We start from the raw sequence: 26,684 nt of genomic DNA on the forward strand, positions 1-26,684 counted from the left end.
ACTTGGTGTTTATGCCGCCGGAGGGAGATTTCTTCCAAACTCCTGTCTCATCGTTTCTGTTTCTCTCAATAGGGTGGGACTGGAAACCAGCGGGACAGTTTGGGTTAAGAACGAACAAAGTAAACAAAAGGGTAACTTGACACTTCAGATCGTTCAATTAAATATGTGGTATTGACCAAGTAAACAACAAGGAGCTGGGGCATTTGAAATGGATTCCCCGATGACTCCGATGACTCCGATCAACCAAGACCAAGAGGAAGATGGGAAATTGAGCCAGATTTGGAGCTGGGGGCATAGCTACTTTTTACCCGTGTGAACTTTCCCCCTCTCAGCCTCAGTTTCCTCCTCTGTAAAATGAGATGATTGGACTCGTTGACCTCTAAGATCCCCTCTGGCTCTGGATCCTATGACCTAAGCTTCAGGGATTTTAACAGATGGAGCACAGAGGGCCAAGTGGGAGGGACTTCCCTGTCTCATCTCCAGGACTAGACATCACAGTGAAAGGGTGTGGGCCTCCTGGCTGTGGGCCTAGAATGTGTCCAGGGCCAGCAATGGTCAAGAGGGAGGTCTGGCTTCTATCTCCCCAACCCAATGAGTGTGGGAACATTGTCCAATGACAGTTTTGCTGTGGCCTAACGTGTTTGCCGTACTTCACATTGAGCTCCAACACTTTGCTAGAGCTGTGTAATCTCATGGTGGGGGAAGGAGGAGGGAAGCATGGCTGCTTCCTTCTGTATAGGTCCCAGACCCTGCCCACCTCCTCTTCCCTGAAGATGCTTGGCCCTATCTTTCTAGAGAGGAATCCCCAGCCCTTTGGAGGTATCCCCCTCCTTCTTTGAAGATGTTGTCAATACTCTGGTTTGACGCCGTCTAGGCACAAAGAAGTAGGTGTCGAGATTCCAAGTCAGAGGGTCTGAGCTAAAATCTGCTTCAGGCCCCACCCACAGAACCTTGAGCAAATTGCTTTCCCATCTTTAGAGTTTAGATAACCCTCGAATTCCCCTCGATGTTTGCCCTCGTGGGCCCTAGGAGAGGGCTTCTGGCACATCAGGTAGACTGTCCATAGCAGCTGCAGATTGAGATCGGCCATGCCAACAGGTTCGGGGCAGGCTGGGACATTTACTGACCCTGCCAGTACTAAAGTGAAGGCGCCCAAATGACCCTTGACCCTTCCCCACTCCTCTCCCATTCAGAAAGCTCCTTGGGAGTGAGCCTAGTGGGTTCAAGGCTCCTCTGCATCTTGTCTTGTTCTTGCATGGGCCTCTGGAGCAACACCAGGGCAATATTAGAGTTGGAGAGATGGTGGCAGGAGCAGCTTGGGATCACAACAATGACAACAGCTCCCCTTTCTCTAGCCCTGGAAGGTCTCCAGAACTCTCCACAACAACCCTGTGAAACAGGCAGGGCAAGGCCAAAATGCCCATTTTGTAGGGGAGGAAACTGAGTGCTTAGAGAGGGGAAGTGACTTTCCCAAGGTCACCCAGGATTGGGTGACAAGACTAGTAACCAGGGGCCTTTCCGATCCTCTTGTGTGGGGAGAAAGAAGGGATGGACAGAAGATTTCAACTCTTATAAATTGAAGACTCCATCCTGAATCCCTGCTGAATCATTTCAGCCTAATCCTCATCTTGACAGCAATTGTTCACTCCCCCCATTTGCCCTTTGCCCAGTGCTAGGTGCTACATAGAGGCAGCTAGATGGCTCAGTGGATAGACCACCGGGCCTGGAGCCAGGAAAACGTGAGTTTAAATCCATACAGACTTAGATACTTACTATCTGTGTGCCCTTGGGCAAGTCACTTCACTTCTGTTTGCCCTAATCCACTGGAGAAGAAAATGGCAAACCACTCCAGTATCTTTGCCAAGAAAACCCCACAGACTACGCGGGTGTGCTGAACAACAAGGTAACATCTCCACTGACCTTTCCAGTTTGGAATTGAGGAAACTCTCCTATCTGGGGACCCCAAACCAAATGGTAACCACAGCGCAACTGATCACCAGTGAAAGGTGCTAAAGCAGAAGGGAGGAAAGGAGCAGCCATTGTTCAGCCAGAAGCAAAGCCCTGATATCCAGGTGCCCGTGCGCTCAGCTAGAATCACTTCTGAGGCCAGTGCTGAGCCGCCCCTAAAATCAGCTGCCTCCCCAGACTCCCCTTCTGGAAATCTTTCATTTTCATAGCTTCCTGCCTAGGGGATCTGGAATTTTAAATGATTGCATGGATTTCATGAATAACTGTGAGGCAGACACAGCAGCTTCTTTATGGGTATCATTGCTGGTGCTTAGCCCTCTTCCTTGGGCTCCTCTCTCTGCCCTGGAGCTTGGTGCCCTCCAAGGCTCTAGCCTGGGCACTCCTCTCTCTATGCTCTCTCCATTGATGATCTCATCTGCTGGCATGGGTTCGATGATCACCTCTATGCTTTGGCCTCTCCATTTTAATTAGGAGTTAATCTTAAAAGGTTGGCCCAACCTTAATCTCTCTCCTGTGCTCATCTCCAATCACCAACTTCCTATTGGACAGTTTGAACTGGCTATCTCAGAGGCATGTCAAACCCAACATGTCCAAAACAAAATCCATCATCTTCCCTCTTAAAGATGCTCCTCCTGGGGTGGCTAGGTGGCGCAGTGGATAGAGCACCGGCCCTGGAGTCAGGAGGACCCGAGTTCAAATCTGGCCTCAGACACTTAACACTTACTAGCTGTGTGACCCTGGGCAAGTCACTTAACCCCAATTGCCTCATTAAAAAAAAAAGATGCTCCTCCTTCTGTCCTTCCCTCTCTCCCTCCCTGGGCCTGCCATCCTCACATGTTTATTAAATCAGAAGCACCCTCAGCTCTTCTCTCTCACTTCCATATCCAGTAAGTTACCTAGTTTTGTTGATTTCCCTTGTAACATCTCTCCGCACACCCTACCACAGGCCCCCATTACCCCATATACTTCTCACTGGTCTCCAGGCTGTCAACAAGTGTTTGTCAAGCACTTACCATGTACTGGGGATACCAAAAAAGGCCGAAACAGCCCCTGCCCCCTGTGAGTTCCCATACTATCATACGTGCAGCATATGTGTGTGTGTGTGTGTGTGTGTAGAAATACACATACAGGTATGTACAAAACATATATACAGAGTAGGCGGAAGCTAATTGCAGAAGGGAAGACACTGTTGGGGGGGAGGAGGGGGCCCAGACTCCTGAGCTGAAGTACCATGTAGACCAGCCTACCTAGATCCTAGATCCTAGAATGTTGGGGGTGGGGAGTAAAGTGGAAAAGGCCTGGCAAAGGGGGAAGGGACTAGATTGTAAAGAGCTCTGAATGAAAAGCAGAGGATTTTCTAGGTGATCTGGAGGTAGTAGGGAGCCTCTGGAGGGGGAATCAGGGATGATATGGGTAGACTTATCCCTCTGGAAGGGGATGGGAGATAGACTACAGAAGGGAGAAATTTGGGACAGGCAGCCCAACCAGCAGGCTGTTGCAATGGGCCAAGTGCAGGGTCACGTAGGGCTGCACCAAGATGGCGGCAGCATCTGAGTGAAAGGGACAAATACTAGCAATGTTGCAGAGTTGACAAGATTTGGTGATGGATTGGATATGGGAGATGTGTGAGAATGAGGAGCTTAGTGAGAGGCTGGTGGTACCTTTGACAGTAATAGGGAAGTTGGGAAGGGAGGGAAGGGGTAGGGGTGAAGAGTTTAGTTTTGGACATGTTGAGTTGAAAATGTCTACATGGCATCCAGTCTGAGATGTCCAAAAAGCAGTTGGGGGAGACCAGAGGAGAGATGCCCCACTCCAGTCCCTCCCCCATACTCCTGCCAAAATCATCTTCCGAAGGCAAAGGTCTGACCGCCATCTTTTCTCCTTTTACGCTGTCACCATCCTGCTGCAGGCCCTGCCCGCCTCACACCTGACCTATTGCCATCACTGCCAGGGCTCTGCCTGCTTTGGGTCTCTCCCCACTCCAGTCCATCCTTCATTCGGACACTAAGGTGGTTTACCTAAAGTATAGGTTTGACCATGTCACCCCCTTGCTCAAAGAGTTTAGTGACATACTATTATCTCTAGGATCAAGTGGGAAATCCTCTTTTTCATTTATAACCTAGCTCCTTCCTACCTTTTTAGCTGCACTGACCTACTTGCTGTTACTTACACACAACACTCCATCTTACATCTCATTGCCTTTGTATTGACTGGACCCCATGCCTAGAATGTTCTGCCCCCTCACCTCCACCTCTTAGAATCTTTGGATTCCTTCAAGTCCTCCCTGTCTGCCTCTTCAGAATGCCTTCCATCTAACTAGCTATGTGACCCTGGGCAAGTCACTTAACCCTCACTGCCCTGCAAAAAAAAAAAAAAAAAAGAACAGAATGCCTTCCATCTCTTCCTTCTCCCCTTCCATCTTGCAGGTACCTACTTATTTACACATTGTCTCTCCCATTAGACTGTGAGCTTCCTCAGGGCTGGGATGGCATTTTTGCTTAGCAGGGGGCCTGGCACACAAGAAATGCTTAATAAATAATCACTAAAAACAAACAAACAAATAAATAAGCGGATAAATAAATAAATAAATAATCACTGACTATCCTACGGGGGTTGGGGGAAGGGACCAGGGGCCAAGCAACCTCTTTGCTCCCTGCTCCCCCTCTGCTTTGGTAAGGCAAGCAACTGCCATTCTGGTCTTTGGCTAGAAACCCTAGTAAGCGAACATGTCCATCCGTGCCTTTTACAAGAAGAATGGGGATGGGAGAAGAGAGGAAAGGTCACAGTCAAGCAGAGCATCAAGGCCTATGAGTAACCCTCCAACATTTACCCATCTCCCAAAATGCCTTTACAGTCTCAAATAAACATGGAGCCAGACGCAGCCAGGCCAGAATTTGCTTAGTAGGTAACAGATTTATTGGACTTGCTCATTTAAAAAAAAAATTAAGGTTATAAACAACATATGTCCCAAATCCCATGAAGCCGCTCTGGAAAGCAGCTTTCCTGGAAAGCTGAAACCCCTGCTAAGGTTTTGGAAAATGGTACCTTGTCCTGATGCACTGTGGGCTGCTCAACAGAAAGAAGGCAGGGGGAGGGGGGGAGAGAGAGAGACAGAGGAAAGAAGGGAGAAAAGGAGAAAGAGGAGAGAAGAAAGGGAGGGAAAGAAGAAAGGGGGGAAAGAGAAGGAGAAAGGATGGGAGGGAGGAAAACAGAACAGAACAGTACTCCTTGGAAACGGCATGTTCTGGGTGGGGCTGTGTCCAGTAGCTGCCCCGGAGGTGCAGCTGCCTGGGCTCCTCCCCCTCCCAGGCTGTAATCTGTCCAGCCCCCTCAGAGAGCTAGCAAACCCCTATTTACAAATACAGGTGCTGTTGCTATGAGCAACCATGGCTTGCATGCGGAGTTCTGCCTACAGAAGGTACCCAAGGGACTGAAGTCTCTGAATCTGAGACTTTGCCCAGGCCCACAGACGTCCTATAGCTTAATGCTCATCTCTCACAGAAAGACAGACTTCTGCTTTGGACATGGGGTCCTTTTGGCTGGACTCTCCATACCCTTCTAAGGGAGGCCTTTGCCTGTTCATTGAGTTACTTGGAGAAGAGCTACGTGGGGCATCTGAGAGGCATGGGGTAGAGTGGGAGCCCATGTGGGTTCTGATCCTGGGTTGGCTCCACTTCTCTGAGCCTCAGTTTCTTCATCTGTAAAACAAGTAGCTGGATGAGATCACTCTACAGCTGTGACATTGTCTATCTTAAAGTGTCATCTATCTTTTTTGGGGGGGGAGGTTTGCGGGGCAATGAGGGTTAAGTGACTTGCCCAGGGTCACACAGCTAGTAAGTGTCAAGTATCTGAGGCCAGATTTGACCTCAGGTCCTCCTGAATCCAGGGCCGGTGCTTCATCCACTGCGCCATCTAGCTGCCCCCAAGTGTCATCTATCTTAAAGTGTCTTCCATCTCTGACATGCCCGGTTCTAAGGCCCCAGGCCCACCATGTCTTAACATTCTCTGTTCCCAAGCCTCCCCCAACTCTGATGTTCTCTGATCCAAGACCCCTTTCCAATTCTAACATCTTGTGGTCTCTGTTCTAAGGGCCCTCCCAACCCTAGCTTCTGTGATAAATTATCTTTATCTTCTCATTCATCCGTCATGTGACTGTTGTTGGGCTCTGTATAAGCCATTCAAAGCCCCTTCTAAAAGTTGAATCACTTACATCTGTATGCCTTAAGCAATTTCTTGGGATTTAGCTACTAACGCCCAGATGGATTAGGCTCTGCATTTGTGGAGGGAACTTCCAGAAGGGAGTCCCTGTGCTATTAGAATTACAAGTTCTTCCCATGCTGCCATCCTCCTTGACCTAGCTCATGGAGGTATTTGTGGGGAAAAGGCTTCCTGAGTCTGGAGCACAAGTTGTAGGGCTCGACTGAGGTGGGGTGGAGGGAGGAGGACTTTCCAAACATGAAGTGGACTGGGCTGCCTTTCCTTGGGGGCCTCCCAGTGACCAGATGCCCAGTCGCGTGGAGAGTATGCAAGGCAATTCTTCAAGTCCAGCTTGGGCTGCGTGTGACTGAGGCCCTTTCTGTGTTTTCTGGAGTGCTGGAGCATGGCAGAGCTTCTAACCTCTAAGGCAAGGAAGGGTCCTCTGACTCCCTTCCTCCTGTTGGACGTGACCCATTCCTGTGGGCCTTGTGTGGATGCATCAACTGCTCCTGCCTGTGGAGTCAAGCTCTCTGACTGCAGTATTACAGTACTTACAGCAGCAGATGGCTTGGTTGCTCTGTCTGTCTCTGTCTCTCTTTCTCCTCTCTATCTCTGTCTGTCTCTCTCTGTCTCTGTCTCTCCCCTCTCTCAGTCTCTCTCTGTCTCTATCTGTCTTTCTCTCTCTCTCTCTCTCTCACACACACACACACACACACACACACACACACACATGACCTCATTCCTTGGACTGTTGGGGTGATGAGGTGGGTGGAGCAGAGGCTTTGGTCAAAAATAGCTTGCTTATAATTAAACCCCTGATAAAACGGGTGAGTTGGGCACTGCCTCCCACTAGCCTTGTCATGTATGACAGCCCGGGCACAGCAGCAATGGGGCCCACCTGAGCCTCCCATGGCCATCTGGCATCTCCAAGGCCCTGGGCCTTGAAAAAGGGAATTTCCTTTCAGCTCTTTGTTCCAGATCTCATGACAGACTCTGGTGTACAAGGAGGAAACCTGGGATTTCCTAGTGACTAAATCCAGGCTGTTCTCGAGCAGACCCCACTGAGTCAGCCTCGAGTCCTGCTAAGAAGAAGTAGAGAGGAATCCAGTAATGTCCAAAGTAAGCGTCTCAGTGTTCTCTAGGGTAGTACGCCGTCCCCCTTCCCCAGGGCTGGTGGGGACACAAGGGCCAGGCATGAGCTCAGCAGTGGGGCTGAGGTCCCTTCACGTGGGGTGCCTGCAATGCTGTTGTCACCTTTTCATCAGATGAGTAATAACTCCAGCACGGTCATAACACTCAGTATCCCAGCCCATCTGATCTTTGGGACTGAACTGAGATTTCTGAGGGACTGGGGGTCTCTGTAGTGTCGACCCAAAGCTCTGGGAGCGTCTGAAGGGCCTTCCACCTCTCTCTTCCCTTCCGACTCGATGGAATGGGCAGACACCTTTGGTGAGCACAGCTCTCTCTATTTTATGCCTCATTTGATGTCAATTTTCAATAAATCATCGAACACATCTGTCATGAAGGAATGACTGAAAAGGCACTGGCCTGAACACTGGGGACAGAGAGAAAAGCAACATAGACTTCTGGAACTCCTAGTCTAATAGGAGAGGACCATACATATAGTATATATGTGGATATCTATCTATATGTAACCTTTTTATTTATTTATTTATTTTTAGTGAGGCAATCGGGGTTAAGTGACTTGCCCAGGATCACACAGCTAGTAAGTGTCAAGTGTCTGAGGCCGGATTTGAACCCAGGTCCTCCTGACTCCAGGGCCGGTGCTCTATCCACTGCGCCACCTAGCCGCCCTATCTATACGTAATCTTGGCACTTTACCGAAGTCTACTGTGTGTGAGAGAGAGACCTGGTTGGAGGAAAAACTTTAAAATTTCATTTTGTTCTTCCATATACAAGCTGATTTGCAATTGAATACTCAGCACAGTAGGATCTCAGATTCCAACTACAGTTGTGAATTCGCAAATGTGGGTAGCTATAGGCCATTGTCTAGGCAAGCCAGCCTGTTCCTGGCTCTTGTTTTCATCAAGGATACCCTCAATGTGTGCCTAGACCACTCTCATAAGATATGATAGAAATGTGAATGTCTGGATTAGCTGTTTCTGACTTCTCAGTTAATGTGGGTTTTTTTTATCATAGTACTGCCTGTGTCTTTGGGAATACTCACTGATAAATTCTGAGAGAAGATTTTGTCCCATGACTCCTAGGTCAGTTACTTTGGCCAATGGCCTGCTCTTCATCAGAAATAGGCTCGAGATTTACCTCCCTTAGCAAAGCCTTTCCATCTGGCACTAGATGAAGGTGTCAGTGGTTGAGAATGCTTTAATCCTGTCGAGCCCTGGACCATTTCCAAGTACATGTCTGACTGACAGGAGTTTATATTGAGTCAAGTGATTGTTAACCCAACTGTGAGAAGTTCCAGAGGCAATTGTCTGACACTGATTCCTTTTTTTACAAAGTTATTCCCAAATAGATTCAGGGTTTCCAGCTGGGGCAGGAAAAACTGAGGACCATCAGTTAATAATTAGATCTGTCCCATAGTAGAACAGGTTACCTTATTAAGTAGTGAGTTCCCCAGCAATGGAAGTATTCATGCAGAAGTTGCATGACTGCTTTTTGAGGATGTTACTGTAGAGGAATGCTTTATCAGTAGAGTGAGTCCAAGTGTACTGAGAACATAAGCCAGGATTTGGGGAATGGGAAAGGTGGGCTATAGAATGCACTGCTCAGTCAATGACAAAGAGTCCTGTCTTGGACCTCCCTGTTCCATTTTTCAGGAATAGATAAGAGCATCATAAAATCTACCCTGAAACAAGCCAACAACAAAAGAGCCTCATGATATTATCTGTAATTACCAAAAACTGTGAGCAACTTAAATATATATCAGTAAGTGAGTAGTTGAATAAAACATGGTACATTCATGTAGGGGCAGGGATAGGAACTGAGCCTGGGATTCCATTAGAATGGGAACTCCTGATAGAGAGGAAATCTCTGTGGGGGTGTGTGGGGGTGTGTGTGTGTGTGCGCGCGCGTGCACACGCACACATGCTTGTGGGGGTGTGGGTGTATGTGTGTGTGTGTAGCTTTAGAGAGTTGCCCAGAACACTGAGATGTAAAATTATTTGTCCAGGGTCACACCACTAGTATGTATCAGAGAACGGACTTGAACCTAGGCTTCCTGACTTGGAGGCTGGCTCTCTATGTACACTACTTCTACATCACATTCAAATAACGGAAATTGTAATGCAATTAAGACTGACAGGTATAAAGAATATAAAGCAATCTGAAGAGACCTTTAGGTAATAATGTAAATTTTTTAAAAATAGAATTAAAGACAGAAGCAGTAGAATGGAGAGAAAACAGAAGAGAAAATAACCAGGATAAGAACAGAATCCTGCGATGGAGACTCGGAGGCTATGATTGAGAAGCTGCTCCCTGATACCAGGAACTAGATTTTTACTTTTTCTTTGTATGCCCATGCACTTAGCACAATGCTTGCTTGGTACATCTATCAAACGCCTGTAATCAGTGCTTGTTGATGGATTGACTAATTAGGACATTTAGGGGGTTGAAATTAGTTAAAGTAATTTAAATGCAAATTACTGAGCAAGCTTAATTGGGGTATATTGACATTCTATATAAGGTTTTGAATAAATAATTTTTAATTCAATCAAGAGGACTACATGAAAAAATGAGGCAGAGGGATCCAGCCAAGGCAGAGGCCAGTCGGTCTTGGAACACAGGTTGCCAATAATGAAAGTTCATTGCCCCACTGCAGGGACTCTGTGGGCCCAGCTGTTTTCTGAACAGCTGTCCCAGAATGACAAGAGCTTACATCTCAAGAGTTCTCAGCAAGATGGAATTTAGAGCCAATTCTCCTAAGATGAAATAATAGGGACAAAATATAAAATTCTACACTTGGCTTTTTAAAAAATTGACTGCTCATCTATCGACTGGGGTAAGCATGACTAGATAGCAGTCGTGTGCAAAAGTCTCAGGGCTTAAGTGGACTAGAAGCTCAGCATGAGACAGCAGTGTGACCTGGCAGAAGGAAAAGCATTTCTCTAGTACTTTAAGGTCTGCAAAGGGCAGCTAGGGGCCAATGCAGGGGAATAGAGTGCTGGGCCTTGAGTCAGGAAGACCTGAGTTCAAAACCATCCTCAGGCACTCACTAGCTGTGTGACCCTGGGCAGGTCACTTCACCCTGTTTGCCTCTGTTTCCTCATTTGTCAAATGAGCTGGAGAAGGAAATGGCCGACCATGCCAGTCTCTTTGTCAAGAAAACCCCCAGTGGGGTCAGGGAGAGTTGGACACAACTGAAAATGACTGACTAAACAGCAACAACAAAGCAGTTTACACACGTAAACCCATTGGAGCCTCATAAAAACCCTGGTAGGTAGGTAGGTACTGTTATTATGCCTATCTTACAGATGAGAAAACTGAGGCAGTTAGTGGTTAAGTGACTTGCCCAGGGTCACCCAGCTGGTATGTGTCTAAGGCTGCATTTGAACTTCAAGGTCAGCACTCCATGCTCTGTGTTACCACCTACCTGCCACATGGTCTCTCACTCAGGTAGGCATTGGACCAGGTGCTCTCCGAGGTCCTAGTTGGACCTGAATGTGACATGAGCAACAAGATGAGGGTGACCATCTACATCAAGGAGGACTAAAGACAGAGCATGTCATGATTGGCTGAGTGAGGCTGGCTGGGGAGCTTGGGCTCCAAGTAGGGTTCCATTAGCTCTGGACAGTTGTGGAGACAGCAAATGTGCCCGACAAGTGGCATCTGTCACAACACCAGGAATCAGCCTTTGCCACGACCTCTGAGAGGCCATAGAAAGCCCCATGACTTCCCACCTCCCAAGTGGTTTGGTGACTATGTAAAAGGCTCCTCCCTCCTGCTTCTTTCTGGTCTTGTCTGGCGTAGCTGTTGGTATTGTCTTCGGCCACAGACATGAGCATCTCGTGGGGTTTTCTTTGAATCGATGGGGCTCCATCCTGCCTAGATCCTTGGGCTCGTGACTCACTTCTTGGTGTGGTTACAGTTCACATGGTGTTGAGATCCAGCAGACTAGGGGACTGGACAAACACTGTGGAGTCTTTTAAAATGAAAGTTCAGTCCATTGTAGCTCCTCTAGTACCTGTCAGCCACCCCTCCACCCCTACCCCATTTCCTTCCCTCCCTGCTGCTTGATTAATCGGAGGCCCAAGGCCTGACTGCTCAGTCTTTGCTATGCTCTCACCCTATTTATTTATTCATTTATTCCACAAACATTTGCAGATGGGCAGTGCCCTGTAGTATCTGGCCACAAAATGCTTTCCACCTCTTAGCTCATTGGGTCTCCTCCATAAGCCTTTGAGGTGGGTAGTACAAGTATTGTTATTCCCATTTCAAAGGTGACGAAATTCAGGGTAAATAGCTTGTCCAAGGTCATCTAGCTAGTCAGTGGCTGCCAGAGACTTGAATATTCATCTCCTGAGTCAGAGGCTAGTGCTTTTCATGTCATGGTGCTCTGCCTCCCTGAGGGCCTTGAGTCAGGGGTCCAAGAGGGACCCCTTCACCAGTGAAAGGCTGGGGATCTTTGGCTTTCTAGTGGCTCTGTCTTTTGCCTTTGAACTCCTCAAAGACATCACCCCTGGGGTGTCCTTGGGAAAACATGCCACAGCTGGGAGCGGAGAAGTTCAGAGGTCACAGAGCTCCTCCCAGAGAAGCAGCTAAGCATGCTCAAGGCTTCCACCTCGTAGCACATGGGTAGAACCCTGGGTTCAGAGTCGCCCAAATGTTGAGATGACTTTTATCACCCCCATGATGTCCTTGAGGAGGTCAAAAGACAGAGCCACTAGACAGCCAAAGATCCCCAGCCTCTCAGTGGCAGAGGGGCCAAGTCATGCCCATACACAAAGGTGATGGAATAAAATGTTCAAGAAGCCCACAAACACTCCCCCGTGGCTTTAGTGTCCGAGGAGTGGTTGTCACCCAAGTCACAACTATTCTAAAAACAGCTTGGATCGCCTGAGTTCCCTGAAATGGTTGGGATCGTTTTCCTTAGAAGTTATTTCCGCGAAATTGTCTGTGACTTCACTGTCAGTGAAACTGTTGCCACTTCTTCTTAAGCGCCCATTCAGTTCTGCTAAATTAGCCTAGGCGGGCATGTGTTCCCCACATGGCTGGATTACCATCATCCATCTTCTTATAATAACAAACAAATTAAAGCATGATGGGTAAAATACGCTGCAGCTACCCCGCCTTTGCCCTGTGAACAACAGTATTCTCTCCAGCACCAATCCCTATTCTCCCCGATTGGCCCTGGCCTTGAGCCTTGACCTTAAGCAAGCTGGGCCACTGGGGCCAAGTCCCCTCCCTCGTCTGACTCCAAATGAGCATGCCAATACCTTCATTGACTACCACATAGGCTTGTCATGAAGATCACATGGGATCGGCTATGTACAGACAAGCTCCAGAGAAGACAAATTGGAGATAGTCACCAGAGAGATGACATGAGGATTAAGGGGGAATCTGGAAGGACTTCCTATAGGAGGCAGGATTTTAGCTGGGACTTGAAGGAAGCCAGAAGGCAGAGACAGGGAGGGAGAGACTCCCAGTCATGGGGGACAACCAGTAAAAATGCCCAGAGTGTGGAGAAACAACAAGGAAGCCAGGATCACTGAATCAGTGAGTCCATGGGGGGCAGGATGTAGGGGTGCATAGGGTATAAGGAAACTGGAAGTTTTGTGAAGGGTTATAAATGCCACTGGAGGTGGTGAAGAGTCCCCAGAGTTTATTGAATAAGAGGGTGACGTGGTTACACCTTCACTTTAGGGAGAATGGCCTATAGTGAGGGGAGTGAAGAGAGAGCTGAGGAGTATGATAATGATGGCAAAAAAGTATTCATGACACACTGGGAGGTACATGGAGTTCCTCCACACTCCTTTCTCAGACTTGCCATTATGGTCAAGCGTGCCAAGTACCAAAAGGAAGTTTGTTGTGCTGAATGGGTGACACTCCTGGGGAAGGACTAGCATTACCTTGGAACTTCTTCTGCTAGGCAGCCATGTTAGGACCAAAGGCTTTGGAGAACAAGGTGCTGAAAGTTGTCTTCAAGTAAATCCAGGCTTGGGGAAGCTACCCCTCTGTCCATGTGGCTTCCTTTGAATCCATAGGCAAATGTCAGCTTGACTTGACCCTTGTAGCCAATCATGTTCCCAACACACACTGCACAGAAGAGAGAAGGAAGTTCAGAAGGAGATACAGACAAGACAGGCCATGGTAAATACAGTGCTGTTAAATATAAAATACACTTGGATAACAAACTATACAACAGGTGATCACATTTTTATATACAACCTTATTTTCTGTTCTTTGTTTATTGAAACATTGAGGTTAAGTTCATAATAAACAAAATGTAAATTATTTTTTAAAAGTTTGTTTTTGTTTTTAACAAAGAATATGATTTTAGGAAGGCTGAATTAGAAAAGAGGGAGCCTGGGGGCAAGCAGTGGTCCAAGCAGGAGGTGCTGAGCCCCTGCACTAGTATGGGAGTAGAGAGAAGGAGAGGGGATGGGGGAGAGTGCACATATGTGAAGGAATACTACAGAGCTCAACTCAACAAGATTTGGCAACCGATTAGATGAGAGATGGAAGAACTTGACTTTCTGGGGCTATGGTAGCATCTTCAACAGTTATAGGGAAGTTTGGAAGGAAGGATTTTTGGGAAAGGATAATGAATTGCCTTTTGGACATAGTGACTTTGAGATGTGGTCAGATATCCAGGTGGAGCTGTCCAATAGGTCATGGAGTTCAGGAGAGAGATTAAGCCTGTGCATATAAGATTTCGGAGATGGTCACTGAGAACTTGTTAGCAAATGAGATTCTAAGAGAGAAACTAGAGCTTGAAATAGCAGTAACTTAGGGTGAGGGGGATGGGGATGCTGACCATTAGTGGGCATGATGTGGACCATAATCTGACAAAAGAGGTCAAGAAGGAGCAGTCAGAGGCAGGAGGAGAAGCAGGAGAGAACAGCACCAGGGAAGCCAAGGAAAGAGAGAAAGTATCAAGAGCTGAAGAGAGGGAGAATCCCCAGTGTAGCCCTCTACTTCCTTGCAGGGCAGCCATAAGGATCAAGGGCAAAACTGTTTGCCAAGTGTCTTGTAGGCCTTGAAGCCTTGGCCCTTCCCTGGGGATGTCAAGGAATTTTAACTTCTTCTTTTCTCTCTTTGCAGGTCCAGTGAAAAACAAGAAAAAGGGTAAGGTCACCTCATTTGTTTTTCTTTCTGGTGTGTGTGGTTGAATGACTTTCTCTTAACCAACATTCAATAAGTCGAGTTTCCCCATGTGGCCTCCTCGGGCTTGGCCAGCCTCCATATCATTGACATGCAGCCCATTGCAAGAGAGACTCCGTCAGTCAGTGAGCATCTACCATGTTCCAAGCCCTGCACCTGTATCATTAAACTAGACTAACTCATGAGAAACTTGAGGGCCTTTCTGGAAACCTGCCCTCGAGGCAAGAAGAACTGAATCATCTCCCAGTGAGAGCCCACTCAAGACGAGGCCCAAGGGGAGGGGAGTCAGAATTGGCTCCCTTTCTCTTCCGTTTCCTTTCCTTCCCTTTCTGCCCATTTGCTCCTCACTCTTCTGGGGGGGGGGGTGGTGGTTCTCTTCCTACAGTCGGGAAGCAGGAGTGCATGGAGCTCCTGGCTGAACTCTTTATATGGCCCTTGCTTCTTGGCCTCACAAACTTTCTCTCTTCTTGGTGGCATCGAATGTCACAGCCAAGAGGGCCCTTAGAAGGCCATCTCATCCTAGGTACTCAGAATCTCCACAATGATCACAACCACTGTTTGTCCAGACTCTGCTTAAGGACCTTCCATGATGGCGAGCCCACCACTGCCCATAGCATCCCCTTGGCCACGAGCCTGAATCTGCTCCTCTGTAATTCCCACTGAGGCTGAGCAGAACAGGTCTGATCCTGCTGTTCCAAGTAGAGGAAATGCCCCAGTTAAAGACTGAGGCATTTGTTGTGGTCTTGCACATCTGCCACTCCCCATTGGCACCATACTGGGCATTTTTCTCTTGATGGGATGGGACGTGAGGTCTCTGTGTACTCGCTTTCTCCAAGGCCCTTCTCACCTACTTCCTGAAGGCCTGAACTAGGATAGTAGCCACACAAGTAGTGAAAAAAGGATGGGTGTGAGAGATGTTGTGGAAGTAGAATTGCCAAGACTTGGCAATTGATCAGTCCTGGAGTCTCCCCAAATTTAGAAGTTGTCCAAACCACAAATGCAATGCTTTTCCCATTGGAGACCTGAGTCCCAATCCTCAGTTGTCTTTGAACTGTCAGCAGCTGAGTGTGCCTCTCCTTCCCTCTCATACCGTTGCTCTCTGCATCACTCTCTTGGGCTCTTTGTTCAAGTTGGTCCCCTTCTCTCAGTTCCACCCATTGAAATCCCTCCTGCACCTCAGTGCCTCTTGGGGCATATAGGATTTGGGAGATGGAAGGGACTGTGGATTTCACCCAGTCCACTTGTTTTACAGATGAAGAAACTGAGGCTGAGGGAGATCAGTTGATTTGCTCTAAAGAGAGCTGGGCTCCAAAGCTGGGTGCTTGATGCAAGACTCAGAACGCATCCCTCCTCTCCCATGCTGATCTCTCCTCAGGTTATCAGTTCTCCTTCAGGGCCCGGGAGCTCCGGGGTTGCTGGCTGAGCCAGAGAGCCCCAGAAGCCCGAGGCTGGCACGGCCATCTGCCCAAAGGTGAGGCCTCTATGACAACGCTCCCAGAAGCAGATGCAGAGGGGACAAGCCAGGCTCTCTCCCTCCTACGGATGGCCCTAGTGTGGCCTGCCACACATGCTGGAGGGTCGTGGCAGGCTGACTTAGAGGGCCCCACTTAGAAGAGACTGGAGGGCAAGCAGGCCCATGAAGGGTGGGCAGCCTCTGGTGCCACTGCCAAACCTGCCTTAGAACAGTGAAGGGCAGGCAGCTGCCCAGGGGCAACGTGCCAGTCTTCCTTTGCCAAAGAGCTTGAAAGATGGGGGGCCCTGGGCTTCTGCCTCCCCAGTGCCAGCAGCATCCCTGGCCGGCCCGTTGCTGGCCCTTGTTCCATTTCTGCCTGCCTCTCCCTACCGGTACCACCAGCAGAGACTCAGGAGAGAGGAAGTCGGGGCTGCTCAGCCTCCAAGGACTCCTTAAGGAGACTCAACTTCAGGTAGTGGGGAGGGGCAAGAGCTTCTCCTAGGTCTGTCAGTTCATGGAGTCCATGTCTCAGAGGAGCCTGAGGCCCCCAGAGGAGAAGCAACAGATTCTGGGCCTGGGAGGGTGAGGAGAAGCCAACGTTGACCAAGTTGGGGGGTTGATGGCCTGATGTTGAATCTTGGTTTTGTTTTCTTTTCTCAGGAAAGAAGGCCGGGCCTCCTGGGCCCAATGGGCCCCCAGGTCCCCCTGGGCCCCCGGGCCCCCAAGGACCTCCAGGAATTCCAGGAATCCCTGGCATTCCTGGGACCACAGTCATGGGACCTCCTGGCCCTCCAGGTCCCCCTGGGCCTCAAGGCCCCCCGGGGCTGCAAGGCCCCTCAGGTGAGTGCCTGTCACCCCACCCTGTGGCCAGAGGACCTTTATGAGGGGTGCAGGGGGCCTAGCCCTTTGCACAGTTTGCTGCATTTCGGGAGGAGGGGAGAACAGCTGCCCGACCCTGTGGGCTCAAGGGGCACATCTGCCTGGGGGCCTCCTGCCACCTCTAGTTTTTGCCTCTCTATTACAAGCTTTCTCTTAGCATCCAGCCTCTCTCTCTTTGGTTGGTGTGACCACATGACCAGCCACTGTGGTGTCTGGGGCTTCTCAGTAGAGAAATAGACTCCCAGTTTTGAGTCATAAATGCTGATTTGACTTCTGCAGAAAACCGGAAGGGATCTTAGAACCCAGAACAGGGGATGGCAGAGCTGGAAGGGGCCTCAGAACAGGGGATGGCAGAGCTGGAAGATATATTGGAGACTGTATCAGGAGAGTTTTGGTTCCTGAGAATTTAAGCTTCTTGGCTAACCCCTAGAAGCAAGAGCTGTTAGGTATTTGGGGCTGGACAGGGAATGTGAGCTGAGAGCCCTTCCTATTGGCCAAGCCTCAGAGCAGGCATCTCTACCGGATTTCCCTTGTGGTCCAGTCTGCCCTGTAACCCCCGGGCCCCTTCCCCTGGTGGCTGAGGGTATGACTAAGGGGAGAATCTGGGCTGGGCTCCTTGGAGATGCCTTCTCTCCCCAGCCTTTCACATCTGGCCCAAAGTCTGCTAAATGTCCAAAGTCATGTGACCATAGAGACTCCTGGCCAGGAAAATGAGCCAAGTCCTGGGGGCTGACACCCATATGCATGTCCCCCTCCAGACAGTTCCCACCAGTTAGGGCCTGGAAGGAGGGGGAGCCTGCCCCCCACCTTCAGGGAGCTACAGTTGGGTCCCATCCCCAGAAGAAGGAAGGCCAGACTGGCAGTGCCCACTCAGTAGGCCTAAGCAGGTCACCCTGTCATGTGGTGCTCTCTTTCAGGTGCAACTGACAAGGCTGGAACTCGAGAGATCCAGGTGAGTCAAAGGAGGACAAAACCTGGGGCTGCTCCTGGCTTGGCCTCTCGCTGGGCTGGTGCCTTCCACCCTCCCTCCTTTCCCTCATGTTTCCCTCCCAGTGAGGAAGTGGGATGAGAGACAGAAAGGCACTGGTACCAGTGCCACACCTGCCACGCCAACCATGCCACTCCAGTGGATAGCAGCAGCTTTGGGGCCCTATCACTGACCAGACCTCACCTCGACTGTGGGAAGCCCCTGGGGCATCTCTGAGCATCACTAACATGCCTCCCCTTACCCCTCAGCAGGTGGGGGCAGCCATGGTGCCTCCATCCTAAGGCTTCCGGCCCTTCCCCACAGTACCTGGGCTTCAGCCATGCAGATCTCTTCCCAAGCTGTGGCCAACTTGAGTCTAGCCCCTGGCCTCTTTCCCTGAGCTTCCTGATTCCCCATCCATTCCTCCTTGGCATTCCCCTGGGCCAGAGGAAGGGGGAGGGTGAAAGTGCACAAGGCCAACCCATCAGCCCTCAGCATCTGCTCTCCCCGTTCTCTCCCTTGCAGCCAGCTGTGGTGCATCTCCAAGGCCAAGGCTCCGCCATCCAGGTGAAGAATGGTAAGAATCACAGGAAGAGCTCTGTGTGAACCCAGCAAACTGCTCCCCAGCCCCGCCTGTCCCCCCTCCTCCCTCTTCCCTCCCCAGGGAAGGCTCTCCCCCTAAAACCATCAGCCACCCTGCCAGAGACAGATTCAGGTACACACACGTGTGCACACACAACCTGACACTCCAGCTGGAAGAAAGGTCTTTAACTCACAGAATGTCAGAGCAGTGCAAAGAGGGAAACTGAACCACCAGCAAGGAGCAGTGAGTCCTGGGAAAGGAGCCACCTTTGGGAGCTACCTGGCCAAGCTCTGATGCCCATCCAGGCTTAGCTGACTCTCCCCATATCCTGGGCATAAGGACTCAACCTAACCCTAAGGCTCCAAGACAAAGGGACTTGTCCAAGGTCACACACTCGGGAAAGGGCAGAGCCAGGTACACGTCTCCTGCATCTAAGCCTACTACAACAAGCTGCCCATGTCTCGGAGATGCCACGTCACTATGGTATGGGAGCCCAGAGAGCATTCCCTGGGCATGTCTGTGCATGGAAGTCAATAGGTCAAGAAGCATTTATTAAGCACCTACTGTGTGCCACATACAGTGCTAACCACTGAGAATACAAACACAAGTTACAAAAAAGTGTGAGGGCAAGTCTGTGTGTGTGGCTCCTTTGGCTGATCCGTCCACTCCAGGCCGACTAATCGCTCTGGAAGTGAAAGTTGAGATGTTAAGCTCAGCGGCCACCCCATCCCGGCAGTGGCTGTAACGCAGCACCTGGCCAGGCCGTCATCTAGAGGAACGTTAGGTGACCTTGGTGGTCCTGGGGATCTTCCGTGTCTGGGGAGTAATGCCAGGGGAACAGGCTCCTTTCTCTGGCATCCCCACATTGGGGGTCTGGCCCCAGGCAGAGACAGGGGGAAGGAGAGGCTCAACATCTCTCAGCAGTGCCTAGAGTATCCTGGGCAATCTCTTACAAATGGGACCTGCCTGCTCTGGTCTAGACCCCATGCTGGGCCTTGGAATTAGTCCTCAGCCCTAGCTCTGGCCATTGCAGCCCCCAAGTAGATTGGGTGATGAGGCCACCCTAGAAGACTTTCTCACACCTGCTCCCACAAAAGCGGATGGTAGAATCCCTGAACAAACATATTCCCTTCTCCATAGGGTGTTCAGGGGGCAGCTTAGGTGGACGTGCTTTGAGAAAGGATGCTTTGTGTGCCCCGATGCCCCTGGGGAGTCACAGTCTAGGGCTTTTCCCATGTGCCCGTGAAGTCTTATTTGAAAGGATTGTGGCCTGGGTAGAAGGAAGGAGCAGAGACAGTTCCTGGCAGTCTTTCGTACAATAGAGAAGCCTGGAACGTTTGAGGAAGTGATGGCAGCTTTCAAGCTGGAGCACCAGGACACAGGCCTGAGATTCCTGATGGCAAAAGATGAGTGAGCTTAGCGGGTGCTTGTCCCAAGTCCCACAAAGCCATTGGCAGAAAAAGGTCAGAGGAAGGAGCCAGATGCCTTCCCTCCTCACCTCCACCCCTTTGGGTCTTGAGCATCTTTCAGGTCTGAGCCCAAAGCCCACCTTCCTCAGGAGGTCTTTCCCAGCAGCACCCCCAGTCCATCTCTAGGGCCTTCCCAAATTCCAAGCTCGCCTTTCATCCATCAACACTTCTCACTGTACACAAGAGGACGATTTGTGGGTAATGTGAATTTGCCCCTGCCCACCCACTTCACTTAGCCTACATACCAAAGGCACGCGCAAGTCGTCAGGACAGACACAGACATATGCAATCGCTGTCCTGTGCTAAGAGAATTAGAAAAGGGCAGCTTAATGATCCAGTCGGTTCGGCTCAGTGCAGTACAGCTGGGTAGCCAGGTGCGCTGTCTGCTGCCCCTTGCCCACCCACTGGACCCAGCCCTTCTCACTGGGGCCTGGCCACACACCTTGTTGTGGCAAGCTCTCGAGGCATGTTTGCACACGGCTCTCTTTTTTTCCTTGTCTAGCTGATGATAGCAAGCAGGGTTATCCACAGCTAGTCTTTTGGAATTCTTTATGTAAAGTCAAACTTGTGTAACGGGAATTCATGGAAAGTGAGAACTGGCTTGCTCTGTCTTCAGCTGGTCATATGTGTAGTTATTTACAGGGCAAGAACTATGAGTTGTCCTTCACGGTAGCACCATCACTTAGCATAGCCTTGACACATGCGATAAGTGCTTAATGAATACTTGTGGACTGACTGGCTGTCTTGGGAAAAGCAGAGGAGGAAGAGTGTCACCAAGTTATGGGTGAATCCTGGTTTTCATTTGGCTCTATGGGCCTCAGTTTCCTAGATCTAGAACCATTAAGCAGAGATGCACACACACACACACACACACACACACACACACATACACCAAGATAAGAAAAGACTCATGTCCCAGATCCCTCTCTGGAAGTCACAAAAGTAATGGAATCTTAGAACAGAAACTTCACAGATCTTCTATTTCAAACCCCTTGTTTTATAGGCAAAGAAGCTGAAGGCCCGAGAGGGACCGTGGCCTGAGCCGGCCCACCGTCACTCAGCTCCTGAGTGGCGGCCGAGTAGGAATCTGCCCCTAAGTCCTTTGGTTCTGAGTCAAATGTTAAGTCTTAGAGCTGAGGCCACAGGCCTGGTCTGCCATGTTTGAGCTTGGCCTTGTCCCTGCTGGCCTTGGAGAGCCCCCAAATCTATGATGGGGGGGAAGCCCAGGGCAGAAAGACCCTTCCCCAAGGTTCAAGGCTTGCTCTTCGGGGGAGGGGACTGATGGGGGCGGTGCTGGGTTCTGGGATCATGCTGTTTCTGACATGTCCTGAGTGACTGCCATTCTCTCATACTGAGATCTTTCAGGTGGAGTGCTCAATGACTGGTCTCGCATCACCATGAACCCCAAGGTGTTTAAACTGCACCCCCGCAGCGGGGAGCTGGAGGTACTAGTGGACGGCACCTACTTCATCTATAGTCAGGTAGAAGTGAGTACGGTCTTAGGCCCAACTCCTTTCCTAGATGCAGAATGCAGATCCCACACCAACCACAGGGGGGCACTGTGGAGCCAGCCAAGGCAGGCCATGGAGTAACCCTCCCTCGACCTTTTGAGGGAAACTTAACTGGGGCTGGGGCTGGGGCTGGGGCTGGGAGGTGGCGCTATTTGGGGGGAGGGAGGAGCTAAAGAGAAGAGGGACTATGGACTTTCTGTAGGTGGCCTGAGAGCATCTGGAGCAGCCAAGGCCCACAGGCCCCTTTCCCATGTTTCATCCCTCATCTCTCCTCCAAAGCCTGCCAGCTTCAGATTCTGGAGCTTGGGGGGGGGCACGCGTGTGTGTTTGTGAATGTGGGTGCGTGTGGGGGTGTGTACACACATGTGTGTACCTCCGCATGCGCCTAGTAGCCTGTGTCTGTGTCCTGCCTCTGTGAGGCTAGTGCCCGAGCATGTGATTTGAAAAGGGCATTCTGGGTCCTCGAAGACCTGCTATGCAATGGATGAGGTAGATCACTGGCATCTCCACGGCCTATTTTTCTCTAAACAGCCTGAAAAATAATGCCCTCCCTGCTGCTCCACTTCAGTATGCCCATATGATAGACTGACAAATACATGTGCCGTGTGCCAGCCACTCCTGGACACAGACCAGGGAGTATGGTGGCCCAGAAAATGAGGCCCATGTCCCTAGCAAGAGGCCCAGCCTGGGCCTATGGAAAGGCCACTCAGGGGGCTGGGATAGAGCAGGTAGATACACTGGGGCCCCATGGGGGCAAACGGGGCCCTTCCTGGCCACTTTCTCCCCCTTTCCTCATTGGGTTTGTCTCTTTCCCTTCCTTCCTCCCTGTCCCCCTGTCCCCTTCTCCCTCCCTTTCTCTGTCCCTGTCTCTTTTCCTCCTCCTCGTCCTTGTCGTCATCCTCCTGGGCGTCTCCATCAGAGAAGGCGGCAGAGCCTAAAGCTTGGGCCTTCTCTAAGGTGTCAAGCTAAGGGATGGCCAGCCCAGCTGAGTGGAGAGAAGCCTGGCCAGAGAAGAGGCTTGGCCAGCCCAGCCCGGCCTGGCTGGTATCTGGTGTCCCTTCTCAGTTTGGAGCCGGATCCCTTGCCATGGGAATTGCAAACTCAAAGGCTTGAGAGGCCTCGCAGAGGGCCCCTTGTCCAAGCTGGGATCCCCTTTGGCAACATTCCCACGCACTGGCCAGCTAGCTCCTGAAGAGCACCCTTCCCCACCCCCAGGCCTTGACTTCTGGGCCTGCTCATGGGACTCAAGCAGAGCCAGGCCCCTAGATGGGGGCCTGGGCCAAGTGCTAGCCCCTTGCCACCCTCGGAGTGTCCCTCCTAGAACAGCTCTTACCTGGGCCCATGGGAAAGGGCAAATGCACATGTTCTCAGCTGCCCAGTCACCAAGGGCAGGGATTTGTACTTTTGTCCAGAGCCTGAGGCTGGGCAACGGAGTAAGTATCTAGTCTTTGTTGCTGAGCCCCACGGCTTCTACTATTCCGAACCACCATGAAGCAGAGACAGAGAGGAAGGAAGGAAGGGACAGAGGGAGGGAGGGGGGGAGGAAGGAAAAAAAAGAGGAAGGAAGGGAAGGGAAGGAGGGAGGAAAAGAAGAAGGAAGGGAGGAAGAAAGAAAGAAAGAAAAAGAAAGGAAGGAAGGGAAGGGAAGGAGGGAGGAAAAGAAGAAGGAAGGGAGGAAGAAAGAAAAAGGAAGAAAGAAAGAGAAAAAGAAAAGAAGAAAGGGAAGGAGGGAGGAAAAGAGGAAGGGAGGAAGAAAAGAAAGGAAGGAAGAAAGAAAGAAAAGGGAAGGGAAGGAGGAGGGAGAGGAGAGGAGGGGAGAGGAAGATAGAAAAATCCATCTCCATGCTCCAGGACAAAGAATGTGGCCTTCCCATTGCCTGGGCCAGGCTGCCTCTCTGGGCCTGCCCTGCTGGGACTAGGGAGGGAATACCTGAGACCAGTCCAAGGGGCCTCTAGAAGGCCTCGTGGGGCTGTCCAAATTCCCAGAGGGCCTTGTGTCAACTTCATGCCTGGCCATTCCCAGCCACTGGCCAGGGCTCCCCTTGAGGAAATGAAGCTTGCAGACTGGACAAGGAAACCTGGGAGATGATCCAGTTCAACCCTATCATTTTGCGGATAGGGAAACCAAGGCCCAGAGATGGAAAGTGACTTCCCCAAGATTGCCCAGCAAGTCAGTGGCAGAGCCAGGACTTGAACCTTGTTTTCCTGCCCTCCTGCCCAGAATGCTTCCCCCTGCATGACACAGGAGCCCCAGAGCTGGGGAAGGGAGGACCACAAACATTCTGCTGCTTGACCTGGGTGTTGACAGTCTGGCCCTCAGAAGCCTTGGGATGGCCCAGTCCAGCCTGGCCCTCAGCTCAGCCTGCAGAAGCCTTGAGGCAGCCTGGCCTGGCCCTCAGAAGCCTTGGGGCGGCCCGGCCTGGTCCTCAGAAGCCTTGGGGCGGCCCGGCCTGGCCCTCCACCTGGCAGGGGCAGCTCCTCCCTCCAGGGAGATGCCTGCACAACCCTGCCCCATCTCACCCCTCCTTGTCCCCTTTCCCCCTCCCAGGTTTACTATATCAACTTCACGGACTTTGCCAGCTACGAGGTGGTGGTGGATGAGAAGCCCTTCTTGCAGTGTACCCGGAGCATTGAGACAGGCAAGACCAACTACAACACGTGCTACACAGCAGGCGTGTGCCTCCTCAGAGCCCACCAGAAGATTGCAGTCAAGATGGTGCACGCTGACATCTCCATAAACATGAGCAAGCACAGCACGTTCTTTGGGGCCATCCGGCTAGGCGAGGCCCCGGCCTCCTAGACTCTCCCCGGCTGGGAGGCCAGGACACCTGGGGCCACCCCACCATTGCACTGCATGTTCCAGCCAAGGAGAGACAGAGGAGAGAGTGAGACAGCCAGCCGCTCCTGCTCTATTTATTCCCTAACTAGTGGCTTTCGGGCAATCTGATTTGCTAGGACCTGGGGGAGCCAGTGGGTGGGGCACCGGCCTTAGGAGGGCCAGGCTGGTCTTCGCAGACTCAGTACCCCTGGGCTCAGGATGAAGGATCACCCACAGGTCTGTGGCCTTCAGAACCCTGACACCATTGTGGCGGCAGGCACTTCAGGGCAAGAATTGGCAGAGATAGGAACCAGGGAGGGAGCTGCCAAAGAGGCCCCTAGTTCAAACTGTAACCCTCGCGGCCCTTGGGCACCGGCATGAACAAATATAGCTGAGAGCACCAGTCCATTAGCATTCTGGGTTCTGAGCCTGCCTCCAGCACTTCCTGAGTCTCTTCCTCAGCATCTCTGGGCCTCACCTGGGCTAGGCGACCTCCACAGCCCTTGCCAGCTCTGACTTCACCTACCTGTCTACAAGATGAGGGTTTTGGACTAGATGACTTTCCTCCTGCTTCTGGGTTCACCTCAAGTAGGACTTTCCCACGATGTAGTGGGAGGGAACAAGCAGGAGGACAGAGTAGGCATCCTGACCCTACAAGCCCACTGGGGACTCTTGGTATGGGCAGATGGCTGCGCTGGCTGCTCTGACAACCTGCAGACTCTGTCCTCAAGTTTGCCGTGCCCCCCCCCCCCGCCCCCAGCATGCTGCAGGCTGGGCTAGGCTGGTGGGAGCGTGGCCTTCTCTCCTGTTTCCAGGGCTACCCTCAGCTCTCAGTAAATTCCTGAGATTGGGCCATGTGCCCCGACACAGACACACACACACACACTCTCTCGCTCTCTCTCTCTCTCTCTCTCTCGCTCTCTCTCTCTCTCTCGCTCTCTCTCTCTCTCGCTCTCGCTCTCGCTCTCTCTCTCTCGCTCTCTCTCTCTCTCTCTAGCTCTCTCGCTCTCTCGCTCTCTCTCTCTCTCTCTCTCTCTCTCTCTAGCTCTCTCGCTCTCTCGCTCTCTCTCGCTCTCTCTCTCGCTCTCTAGCTCTCTCGCTCTCGCTCTCTCTCTCGCTCTCTAGCTCTCTCGCTCTCTCTCTCTCTCTAGCTCTCTCTCTCTCTCTCTCTCTCTCTCTCTCTCTCTCTCTCTCTCTCTCTCTCTCTAGCTCTATGCATCCCAAGCTGGCTACAGCTTCTAGTCTCCCAACCAAAGAACCTACTTCTGCTGAAACAAACTCCTCACCTGAGACCAAGAGCTTTTCTCATGTGACGTGACTACGCACAAAAGGCTTTCATTCTGCTTATGGGACCATGCCTGCTGGCAGGGGGTTGGATGAGATGACTTCTAGTGAGCCCTTCGAGGTCAAGGACTCCAGAGGCTAAACCTTAGTCATGTGACTAGCCCAGCTGACTTCTGCCAGGAGGGTCTCTAAACTCCTCCCCAACTCAGAGCTCCAGGTGGACGCTAACAGACCATCACTGCCCCTGAGCCAGCTGACTCAGAAAGGGCGAGATATGGGTGGATTCCCCCTCCCCCATGAGGCTCAAGTCCATAAGGCAGTCCAGGGTCTGCGCCAGAGGCTCAGTTAGTCTCCAGCTCCCAGAAGGCCCCTGAACTGAGCAGCATGATGGGATGCCTAATTGGGGGCCAACAGAAAGGGAGCTGGCCTGGATTGAGGGGAGTTGGGTTCAAATTGTGTTTCTGATGCTAACTATAATTGGCATCTTGGCCAAGTTGCTTTGCCTCCTCGGAGCTTCAGTTGCTAGCAGATGGACTTTGAGGAAGCTCCAGCCTGCTCCAAGGCAATGCCCCATCGATGAGTTGGGGCAGACCAAGGCCACCAGTCCAGAGAGATGCTTTGATGTGCTTGAGTGGCCTAAAGCTCTTCTTCCACTCCCAGCCACACTGCCTAGCGCTCCCACTGTGGCAGAACCTGCCATGGGGCTGCTGGGCAGTGAGAGCCACCGAGCTTGTATCCCCAGGGACAACGGGGATGAGTCAGGGGCCGGAGCTTACACTCTTTGGTGTCTGCCACCATCTTTCCAGCCTCTGGACCCAGTGTGGGCCTCCCACTTCCTGGGAAGGTCAGACACAGAAGGGCCTGCTGTTTCCCAGCTCAGAGAGCTAAGAGGGATTCCCCAATGGACAGTCCATAGGAGAAATCCAGAGCCCTGTTATGTCCAACTCTTGGCAGTGACTGCTGGGACTTCTGTGCTGACAGAAAAGGGCCATCAACCTTCAGAATCTATGTCTACTCGGTATTGCATCGAGCAGGGCTGCCGGGGCCCCCTACTGATTCATCACACGAACTGAATCACACGAACCTCCTGTGGCCTATGAGAGGGGTGAAGGACAAAGGGGCTCTACTGGCAGTACCCAAGGAGAAACACGGAAGAGAAGTAGATAGGGCACTGGAAAACACCTTGGAGAGCTCCAGATTTCTGGGACTAAAAGACCAATTCTTGCAGCTGGCAGAGCTCCCCTCCCTGCCTCT

General features: G+C 51.2%; 1 protein-coding gene across 1 annotated transcript in view; it reads left to right on the plus strand.

The window, feature by feature from the left end:
* The window catches only part of EDA (ectodysplasin A), a 169,121-nt gene extending 144,234 nt beyond the window's left edge, over positions 1–24,887 (plus strand). Inside the window, exons 4-9 of the mRNA XM_043973956.1 lie at positions 14,407–14,430; positions 16,580–16,759; positions 17,716–17,750; positions 18,291–18,342; positions 21,183–21,304; positions 23,877–24,887. Of these exons, the coding sequence (XP_043829891.1) occupies positions 14,407–14,430; positions 16,580–16,759; positions 17,716–17,750; positions 18,291–18,342; positions 21,183–21,304; positions 23,877–24,128 (665 nt within the window). The 3' untranslated portion in view covers positions 24,129–24,887. The remainder of the gene's footprint in view (positions 1–14,406; positions 14,431–16,579; positions 16,760–17,715; positions 17,751–18,290; positions 18,343–21,182; positions 21,305–23,876) is intronic.
* The last annotated feature ends 1,797 nt before the right edge of the window (positions 24,888–26,684 follow it).

The sequence above is a fragment of the Dromiciops gliroides genome, chromosome X (genome assembly GCF_019393635.1).
Source record: "Dromiciops gliroides isolate mDroGli1 chromosome X, mDroGli1.pri, whole genome shotgun sequence".
NCBI classification, from domain to species: Eukaryota; Metazoa; Chordata; class Mammalia; order Microbiotheria; family Microbiotheriidae; genus Dromiciops; species Dromiciops gliroides.